Source organism: Rhagoletis pomonella, unplaced genomic scaffold (assembly GCF_013731165.1).
Source record: "Rhagoletis pomonella isolate Grant_MI unplaced genomic scaffold, Rhpom_1.0 Rhpom_scaffold_00010, whole genome shotgun sequence".
NCBI lineage: Eukaryota > Metazoa > Arthropoda > Insecta > Diptera > Tephritidae > Rhagoletis > Rhagoletis pomonella.
In genome coordinates this window covers 35,031,513-35,042,938 of record NW_023458564.1, presented here as the reverse complement: position 1 = coordinate 35,042,938, position 11,426 = coordinate 35,031,513, and the positions used below count along the sequence as shown (strand labels likewise).

General features: G+C 34.5%; 1 protein-coding gene across 1 annotated transcript; it reads left to right on the top strand.

The window, feature by feature from the left end:
• Positions 1-4,528: 4,528 nt before the first annotated feature.
• Positions 4,529-7,262, top strand: LOC118746283. Its single transcript, XM_036480124.1, has 4 exons — positions 4,529-5,442; positions 5,524-6,201; positions 6,268-6,397; positions 6,456-7,262. The coding sequence occupies exons 1-4, from the start codon at positions 4,576-4,578 to the stop codon at positions 7,112-7,114; spliced, it is 2,334 nt and encodes a 777-aa protein (XP_036336017.1). The 5' UTR covers positions 4,529-4,575; the 3' UTR covers positions 7,115-7,262.
• Positions 7,263-11,426: the final 4,164 nt, after the last annotated feature.

Below are 11,426 nucleotides of genomic sequence, written 5' to 3'. Positions count from 1 at the left end.
CCTAGTGCGCCTCTTGCTTTCACCAGCGGTGCGGTTCAGGTAGCCATAGAGAAGGCGAATGCCTCCAAAGCCATAGGACCCGACGGAATATGCATGTTGATGCTGAAAAAATTTGGTCCTGTGGGAGTAGACTACCTTACTAAGATCGTCAACATGTCTTTGGCCACTCTCATCATTCCAGAAATCTGAAAAATGGGGAGGTTGGTCCCACTGCTTCGGTCTTATCGTCCGATAATCCTCCTTTCTCCGGTAGCCTAGACACTTGCTACTCCCGTACTATACCAGCCACCTGACCCAAACGAAGCATCAGCATGGTTTCCGTAAAGTGCACAGCACAAGAACGGCACCTAACTGCATAAACCCTCAGATAACCCGTGGCCTAAACCGAAACCTCCCTTGTGAGAGAACAGTCCTAGTAGCGTTGGATCTGTCAAAGGCGTTTGATACCGTCAGCCACTCCACGCTACCAGAAGGCATTCAGGCTTCCTCTCTCCCACTGGGACTCAAAGAGTGGTCAGCGAATTTTTGAGTGGTCGACAATCATCAGTAATCTAGTGGTGGCAAACTATCGATGGCACTATCGATAGTATCGATGGGACATCACTATCGCAACTATCGATGGCGGCCACTATCGGTCATATTATGTACCATATCTATGTTGAAACGCGTTTGTGTGAAATTTTTTATAATACTCGTGCGGATAGTTTAACAAAATATGGACAGATAACTAACTCACAATGTAAAAGGTAACGTGTTTGTTATAGATATGTTTATATTGCACGTGTTTCATTATATGTAATAACTTTTACAGAAAACTAGAGCTTAAGTCATGAAACTTTTTGTACAAAAAAATCTCCACACAAAATCATAAAAGTAAAAATTTTAAAGTTTTGTAAGTAAATAAACAAGAATTTAAGTAAATTAATGAACATTTTATAGTGTCGCGACATATTTTTCTTTTTTTTTTAGCTTATTAATTTTTTATAAAAGCCCAGCTTATCGTCTAACGAAAACCATGTAAATCCCAATTTCAAACTTTATGCAACAATTAATGAAATTCCTCAGAGTTTCACCAAAATTTTAAACTTTGGAATCAGAATTTTGAGAAAAATGTTTGGTACGCAATTTTATAGTCCTTTAAATTTTAGTATAATAAACAGTGTCACGCATTTTTTTCTATACAAAGAAGTTCGTTTTTATATGGAAGAAAATACGTAACACTGATAGCAAAAAAATTTTTAAAAATCAACGAGGTTCTTCAGCAACTTGAAACCTGCCATTTATTATATTATTTATTATTTAAATAAATGAATTCACTCTGGTGCGAAATAAAGTCAATTGACATTATTACATTTTTTAAAAACGAAATAAAATCAATTGACATTATTTCTCTTTCAAACATTAAATTTGCTTAGCTTCGCGGCGGCCCTTCCCCGTCTCCCACCGTGCTGTAACGCAGGTGGATTTACTTTTTGTATACGTTGAAATAAAATTTTTATATATTTTAAACATCGAGGGCTTATATTCAATAAAATACCCTCTATCTGCACATTTTTCACAAAGATGAGATTCTAATATAAAAATCCACCCAAGCTTTAACTGTCATCAGTGATATTAATGTTACCTTATATAACGACAGGTAATAAGTCCCACATGGTTTCTAAAATCACAAATTAGTTTTTGTGCAAATTGCAGATAGAGGGTATTAATGAATTCAAGCCCTCGATATTTCACCTTTTTATATTTGTAAGTTATTGGAAGCAGGGATGCCAACTTGGCTCAAACCGTGCCATTTCTCCCTATTTTACTTCAAATGGCACTTAATTTTTCAATTTGGCATAATTTATTATTTCTCTCTTTGGCACATTTTGGCACTTTTTTATCCTCAATATGGCACCTCATAACTAAGGATAGTTGGCAGCCCTGATTGGAAGATTTCTGCTGTGTTTTGGGGCAACAACTTGTCTGCAGTAAAAAAGCATATAATTTGTGTTTCAAAAGTGTGTGAAAACCAATCAATTAACTTATATGATCTCGGTTCCACAAATTGCTGGCGGAGACATGAATACAGTGTAAGAAAATTCTTTTTCTATAATTGGCTGCATTTCTTTATTCATTCTGAACGTTTGGAATAAACTTTTTTGTTTACTTATTCCTTAGAACGTTCCTGATTATATGTTGATGTATATTTCAAACGCATTCTGTTTATTCCGGCTGTGAATTGGGATTATCCGGAATGTATAAAGAAACGCAGCCATTGTTTCCTTATAGAAAGGTTGGTTTCTTTTCCACCCTAGACATTCCGAATTCGTTCAAAATATGCTAATTTAAAACACAGAATTCTTTCAGTGTTCCTCCGGGTTTTTGGACATGGACTGTTTCATCAATTTAATAGTGTTCGCTTTATTTTTGTGGAAACGAAAAATGTTTTGCAAGTTATGGATCATTTCTACACTCTTTCTTCAAATATTTCTCGTATTCCAGCTGTGCGCAGGTGTTTAGTTTTTCGCATCGTGTTTTTACATATTCGTAATTTAAATTTTTTTAATAAAATCAATTGGTGGTAGTTCATGATTGTGTGTGGATTAATAGCACCACACTGAGGATTTGGCAATAACCTTTTTCCTCTATTAAAAAACAACACTTACGGGGCAATGTTTATTGTAAGAACAACATTTTTTTCGATGAATCGACATACTTTAAGCATTGTTGACGTTATTTCCATTTGAATGAGGAATAGCGTCAATGACTTTATTTCCAAATTTTTGTTGACTTTATTACGCTTTTGAAAATGTAATAATGTCAATTGACTTTATTTCGCACCAGGGTGGGAAGAAAGTATGTTGCTGGCAACATACATACAAGGCGATTGACCGGCCGATCAGTGTGGCCGCCGGGCTCTAGAAGAACGCAGTGGACGAAGCTACAAACCTGCCAAAACACGGCACTCCGGAGAGCGACCGGATAGCTTCTGATAACCTTACGGCCAATTTCAAATGAATATTTAAACGACACTTAAGGTTAATTGTGGATTGTTTTTTAAATGTCATTTAACTTTCGTTGGGTTTCAAATCACCTTATTTAAATATGCCAAACAGTGGCAACACTGTTGCTTGCTCCTTGAAATTGCTGTTGTATTTGCTTGTTTGTTTACATTTTGTATTGAACCGCTGATTGTTCTTTGGCAAGATTGATAAAACAACCTACCTATCAACCTTGGTTGTTTCATGATCCAACTACACAAGATCTGACAAGTGAAGCAAAAGAAAAAAGTAATTTTCTGGCTGAGGTTTGTAATTTCGGCGCCATGTTATTTTCTGTGAAAAGTAAACAAAGAATATGAAGACGAAGCATAAAGAAAAAAATGCAAGCAATGTGGTAGCACACGGTGCAGCGAACAAGGGTGGCGCCGTCAGTGGTACCGCTACTTTGGTTTTGCCGATTTTGACAGTTGTGGTAACTTGTAAATAAACCTTTGTTTACAAATCAGCGAAGGAGAAATTTGAATTATAAGTTAAAAATCAGTTTAAATTCTGTTAATTTGCAATTTGTGAGTAATTTTTGAGTTGAAGACTGCGTAAAAACGAATACAATGAAGTGCTGTGTGTTAAATTGCGACAGCCGTCAAGATGCAAGAAGCGTAGATGCAGGTGTAGCGCTGGGACGATTCGCTGCATTTTGTGTACATAGGGCACGGCAAAGCCGTTCCCGAAATGTTTATTATTATATTAACAGCATTTCCTCAGAATAATTTTGCTTCTGCTCCAAGCAGCCTCCATTAGCAAGTTAACTAATCAATCCCGGTGAGATGCTGCCGCAGTTTTCTGCATCAGCCTAAAGCCCTGTATGCAGCTCTCAAGAAAACGGTCAAGAAAAAATTGCCAATATTTCGTGTGTGTGTCCAAGGAATTTTGACATTTTTGATACCTCACAGCCTGTTGCCTCACTCTTTCCTCAAGAAATAATGGAACGGGCATATATTTCTGTTGCAAACCTTGGTTGCCTTGTGCTTATTTTATATGGAGTTTTTGCTTTTCTTGAGAGCTTGTTTCCATTAACAATTTGATATGTATATTTTTTTGACGGCTCAAAATTTTTAAGAGCCAATATTAGTGTTTTGGAACAACTGGCAACACATTTAATGGCTGCGTTTCTTTATACATTCCGGATAATCCCATTTCACAGCCGGAACAAACAGAATACGTTTGAAATATACGTTAGCATATCATCAGGAATATTATAAAGAATAAGTAAACAAAAAAGTTTATTCCAAATGTTCAGAATGAATAAAGAAATGCAGCCAATGTGTGTATTGTTTCAGAGTTGCCAACTCTTTGTAATGCTCTACACAAAGGCACCGAAAAATGAATGTTTTTTTGTAATTTCCCTCCGATAAGAAACTACAAGTCTTATTGAAATAAAGACTAAAAAGAACCGATCAAATCGAACGGAGATAACCTAAAGTTCCTGAAGATGACTACAGATTTGACTCAAAGTAACAAAAATAAAAACAAATATCTGTCCCTGAGTTTATAAATACTTTAAAAGCGAGATGGCAACCCGGTTTTATTTACAATGCCGCGCAAAAGCAAAACAGATTTTAATAAAAATGCGAAAACAGATAGAGTTAAAGTAAAGACATCTCCAGTTAATGCCGATACAAATATAATCCGTCGATCACTTCGTTCTTCGAACTCAAATATTCAAGTGAGAACACGCAATCAATCCAGATCAGAGAAGAACTCTCCAAAACCGGTGACCAGCAGGCGCACCAGAAGTGGGAACGTTATGTCAAGTACAGTGGATGAGGCTGAACCCTCTATAAGTCGTAAAACCTTGGCTGAAGATAAGGAGAACGCCGAATTAAGTGACGAATCGCCACAAAAAATACCAAAAAATGAGCCCGTCCCTATGGACAGTAATGAAATTGTGTCAACGAAGGATACAGCTGGTGAACCTATGCAAGTTGATATGCAATCTACAGATGTCGGAAGCAAAGATTGTGCTGAACCACAAACAGATTCATCTGCAACTAAAATAAATTTGAATAATAATAAGTCGACTATCGAAAAAAAAGAAAACGAAGTTACAGAAGTACCGACTCCAACTGAATCTCCAAGCAAGGACAATAGAAATGTGCAGAGATCAGCATCCATTGACAAATTGACAACTCTTTTCTCTAATTTGTATCTTAATTCCGTTCAGCGTCTGTGCCTACAGTTTCCACCACGTTGTGCTGAAGATTTAGTATACTGCCGAAAACAGCATTTCCAGCAACGATTTAATGAAATGGACAAACCTAGTGAAGCACGATTGATGCAACTACGTTGTACTCTTAAACAGCAGAGATACCTTTCATTTATTAATCTGGCGATGGATATGTGCCAGCGATATGAGTTTCCCGGAGAGGATACATTTACCAACTTGATTGAATTAATTTTGGTTAGTATCAAATATTTTTCTACCCACATATCGCACTTTTACTAAATTACTCTAACTCAAAAATGTTTTATTTTCTTATAGAGCCTTAACCCCAAAACTGGAGATGCCGCTTTCATACGCACATACCGCCAGTCCATTGAGCTATTTAGTTATATGGTGCGTACATTTCCACCTTGCTGGCGTGCTACGCACACAGCCTACATTGGATTTTTTCAGCGTCCCCTAGACGCAGAAAAAATTTATAACAACAAATCTAAGAGGGACAGTAGGTTGTCCAAATCAAAAAAGGTTTTTGATATCATACTGGATTTGACCGAAATTATACTCAACGAGTGCACCAGCGAAGAGCTATCGATTGTAGCTGAACCCCAAACACCAACTAATGAGAAAAAAGCAAAGGAAGAGTCGGTGGTAACAGAGACCCCCAATAGTGAGCCTTTTGATCACCACAAATGGGAAGAACGTGATAGTCGTTTAAATACTTATACAGCACTAAAGCCCACTGAGCGTTTGGAAAGACTATTTATAGTCTTGCGTCTTATTTTACAAATACTTGAAAGTGATTTCGTAATGTGGCTGCTGCATCATTATCGCAAAAATAAAAATTGGCTGTTCTATACTGATAGCAGACCGCTGGCGGTGTTTGTACTTGGCATATCAGAAGAAGCCCATTTGAGTGCTTTAGGCCGCCAGCTCTTCCTGCTGTTTGCAATGGCAGTTAACAAAGGATTGAATGTTAACTATTTGAAAGTTCTTGAGGTAAGCTTCGAACCTCTGTTTAAGTTTGGAAAAATATAAATCTAACATTTATTTTCGAATTTCTAGCGATATATAGCACTTTTGATGGTCATAAGCAACACTGCCGACATAGAGCACACCGTACTGGGTGTTAAATATCCACAGCTTGGTCCAAATACAAAGCAAATTATACTAGATTTCTTCCGAAAGTTTAAAGGTATTGCACTCGCATGTATTTTTGTACTCGTCACACAATCAAGCTCTTTGTTTTTTAGATCGTAATTTGAACTCGTCCATTTGCAACTATATTAAGGCTATTGACGTTCTACGCATACCCTACGTTCGATACACATTTATCGATCAATTTCTGCAAATGTTTGGGTTCTTGTATTCAGAAAACTTTTCTCCAGAAAAAGTATTTCATTATATGAGAAAAAAACGGTGGCTGAAACAAAAAAAGCAAGCGGAGTTACATGCAGAAGTAGATGACAGCTCAGATGTAGTCGATGAAATCTCATGTGAGCAGCATCTATCGCTTCTACTGGAAGCTTTGAAAGCCTATTGCGAATGGCATGCATCTAAAGATTTTATGCAAATAATTCTAAATAAGCGACAAGTGAGCTGCTTAAAAATCACTACCCACTCTTTGCATCATACTCCCATTGCTTCGGGTGGTCTTCTGAATCTGGCACGCATGGAAAATGACATTGTACATTTGGAGGGAAAACTACGAAAGACAGTGCGTGTCGCAAAACCAGTTATTGATTTACCGCTCATGGACATTTGTATCGATCAGGATTTGCGATTTAAATATCGTAACGATTTGAAATATTTAAATGCGCTACAACAAAAAGTTACCGAGCAAAGTATAGCACATCCAGAAGTAGATTTCAGTGCGTGGGAGACGTTTTTAATTGATTTTAAAGTTGATTAATTTGCAGTGCCATAAGACACATTATATGCTTAAAAAATTTAACTATCCCAGTTACGCTACACTTTATTTTTGAAACTGTTTTATTTGTCGCCCTAATATTAAGAAATTTTTGAATATTAAACAATATAAATTCATTTTTTGAATAATACTTACTTGTTGCTTATCTGATCCGGATTACATTTCTGAACTTCTCTTTTGAATGCAAATTTAAAATGAAAGTCGGTTGTTTGATTTATGACAATTTTTGTACACTTTCTGTGCTTAAAAGATACCATTTTATTAATCATTACGTGAATATTCGTATAGCTTTCTATTTGTTTTTGTTTTTTTAAGTATAACATTTTTGTTGATGCCTGTGCTACTCACGGTAATCAGTAGTGTATTAAACAATATAGTTTCTTAGCTTATTATCCAGTATTTAGTATACATGTTTTTGTATAGAGTATTCGCGTCCACATAAAGCGAAAGCTAGCTGTTGAGCTCATACATGCTTATCATTACTTCACATTGGCTCAAACAGAAGTGAAATCCTTAATGTTTTAAGCACGCATTCTTTATTCCGCATTTTTTTTTTAAATTCGACTTTACTTGTTTATTTTCACTATGTACATTCATTCACACATTATGAATAAGCTTTAACGGTACAATAGAGCATACATAGTTTACACAGATGTATTATATTACATAAGTTCATTACTTGAGTGCTATTGCTCGTATATTGTAATTCTAACCTCGGTGAGCTTTTATCATAATCATTCGATTCTATGTGGAATCTTATAGCCCTTTGTAAGCTCATCCTTAAAACTCCGAACAGTTATGAAAACACACTATATTTTAAAACTTTTATTTAAGATTTAAACAAACATATCGCACGTTTAATAATATTACTTCAAAATTTCAATTTTGTTGGAAAACGCAATCAAAGATTTATCAATTCATACAGTTGGTATACAAAAAGACAGATGGAAAGACACATAACATCGCCATATTTGGGAAGTTTGGTTATCTATTAAACTGAATATATTCTACTTATCAAGCTTACTAATAGCATAATGAAATCTCCAAAAACGTAAATTTTGATTTACATATCTATATTATTTAACGTGCGATATGTATATACATACATCTTAAAAAACTTTTTTGCCAGTCGACCAACGTGTCCAATCCGCCGGTGAACTAGAGTAGTTCTACGATTTATATTGGCGGAAGAGGCAATAGAAAACGAAATCATACGGCTAAGGACCGCGATAGCCGTCCCTCGGGGAGTGGGTACATTCGCCTCTGTTATTGTTAGTGGAAGAACTACTTGAGTTATTAAGCAATGATGGCTTAATGGGCCAAGGATATTTCGACTATATACACTGACAGCAGAAATAATGTTTAATATTTTTTATAAAACTTTCTCATTACATGTACATGTAATAAACCTCTTATATGAACTACATATCGCCCATTTACTTCAATAGTATCATAACTCAAAAAAAGCAAAACTCGAAAAAAATTCGCATAGTAAAAAAAAACATTTTTTGTTCTTGTGAGGTACTGCTATGAAATTTTTACACAGCATAAAAGATGTAGAGATAATTTCTGTATACTTCCCTATGCTTAGCGAATCGAGTATTACTACCTTTTCGAATCGTTGGCGATTCGAGAATATTTAATTATTCGAATCTTTGGAGATTCTATAATTTTTATCTTTCGAATCGCCATAGGTTAGAGAATTTTTTTTCAAATCGTTGGAGATTGTAGAATTTTTATTTTTCGTATCGTTGGCGTTTCGAGAATTTTTTATTTTTTTTTGAATCGTTAGCCACTCGGGAACTCGCTGGCGATTTGATATTGTAATTTTTTCGACTCAAGTTTTAAAGGATTTTACTATTGGATGTCTGGAATTTATTTTATAATCAGCCCTATCGTCAATTCCATGTGAATAAGTTGTTCCCATAATTTAACGTGCAAAACAAAAACAAATTGGGAAAAATTGTTTTTGTTTTGCTTTATAAATTTTGGGAATATTTGTTCATGTGAAATGCGCGATAGGGCCGAATTATAAATAAACAAAAGATGAAAAATGTGCAAACATTTTGAGTTATTAATCAATTTATTATAAACAGTAATTTTTGTTATACATATTAGACTTGTTCTTGTAATTCAATTTTTGGTGTATTCGGTCTGCGCTATATTCGAAAAAATTTTTAGACACTTTGTCGAATAAATGCATCGAAATATCTTTGAATGTTAATTGGAATTCAGCTGAAAAATATTAAAGTGAAGATATGTGTATTGAACAGTTTTATTGAGCTTAAGGCTGTCTTTAATGATTTTTTTTTGTGTGAAAAACAACAATAATTTTACATTAAAAATGGCCCCCAGCTCAATAAAATTGTTGAATATAATTATTATAAGGCTGGGCCATTCCATTGTGACTAGTAGGACATTTTACTCCAAAATGTGATCAATTGTGAATTTTAACTATGTCGTCGGAACTTATACAACAGCGAAACCAAGGTACATTGAACAGGTAGTATCAGTAGAGCAGCTGATTTGATTTATTTTCAAATTATTTGGTCTCGAAAATGTCAAATATTTTTAATTTTTTCTCACGAAAATTATAAGTTGTTAAAATCCATTTGCTTGTGAAACCTTTTTCCATACAAAACAAGCGATTGAATAGCAGCTTTTGGAACGTTCGCCCAACTCGGCAGCACGACCGCTGATTACTGGGCCTTGCAAAGGATGGATCAATGCTTCGAGAAGCAAACAAATTTACTAGGAAAGAAAGTTGCATCAATTTTTATTTTTTCCAATTTCAATTTTTTATTTTTTATAATTTTTTGTATTTCACATGGCACGCTTTGATTTAGAAGAAAAAATTGAGAACAGTTGTTGACACTTTCGATACCAGAAGCAACAACAAAATACACGCAAATATTGTTTTTGCTCTACTGATACTACCTGTTTAATGTGCCTTGAGCGAAACATATTTTTTAACATCGAACGATAACTAATGTATAAAATTGCTTTGACAGAAATGTCAAACCTTTTCTTAATTATACGTAACTATCATTTGAATGAATGTGACTGGTGGGACACTGAAAAGAACTCTGTTTTACCTTTGTGCAGTCAAAGATGAATTTTAGCCAAAACACTTAATTTTCACGAACGATGTATTTGTGTTGTAAAATATGAATTATACACTCTCGTTTTCAATAAAAATTAGGTTTATATAATCCTCATAGAAATATTAAAAAATATTTAAAGTTGTGACTGGTGGGACATCTCCTTGTGACTTGTGTGAAGTAATTATGCATGAAAAAAAAGTTTTAATAGACAAAAATTACAACTTATTTTAATTTTTCTAATATTTTCCCACAGGTTAATGAAATGTAGTCATTTAAAAAGAGGTTACTACTGAAATAGAGATAATTAGGGCGTATTTAAATTTATGTCGTTTTCCTCTTTACAATGGAATGTCCCGGCTACAAATAACAAAAACAAGACATGTGTGTAAATATAAAAATAAAGACAGACATAATGATTGCCCACACTTGTTTAGCAGAAAATATGGGTGCCTTCGTATAAGCATTACTCGTATTGTTTCATGCCTACTTTAAATTTTGAAAATTTTCTTAGCACTATTAAGCGAAAGTTAAAAAATCCACGTTTTGGGCTCAAATATATAACATAATGGTAGAATCAAGTCGCAATGGAAACTTAAATCAAGTCGTAATGGAAGAAAATGCATTTAAAGTAGATCGAATTGATCGAAAAAAATTTTGCGTCCAAATAATTTATTTACTAAAAATAACGTCGTTTATACCATACACTCCATAGAAATCGAAAATGTTGTATATTTCATTAATGGATATCCAATAACAACAGATGATGTTTCGTTTTCTAAGGTTATCAGAAAATGTGTAGCAAATAATTTAATATTAAATAGCATTTCTGTAACTAAAATACCCACTTCACGAAGCAACCAAGGTTTTACAAATCTCTTTAAACACAGATATTTCCTTTGTTCCGTTGCTGCATTTAATAATGCCATCTGACTAAAATAATCTGTAAATAAATTGCATTTTTTTATTTTCCTAATAGGGAATATTTTCGAGAAAAATTATTTTCTTGATTGTGCCTCGAAGACTATGCGAAAAAATTTGTTCGAGATAATTCATTTACTCGAGCTTGTCTCGAATTTGAAACGAGCCCAGAAAATGTTTTCGAGAAATTTATTTTCTCGAATTCGATACGATGCCGCCTTCGATTTTGTGTTTATTGGGTTAATTGAAGTAAATGAGCGATATGTATATTA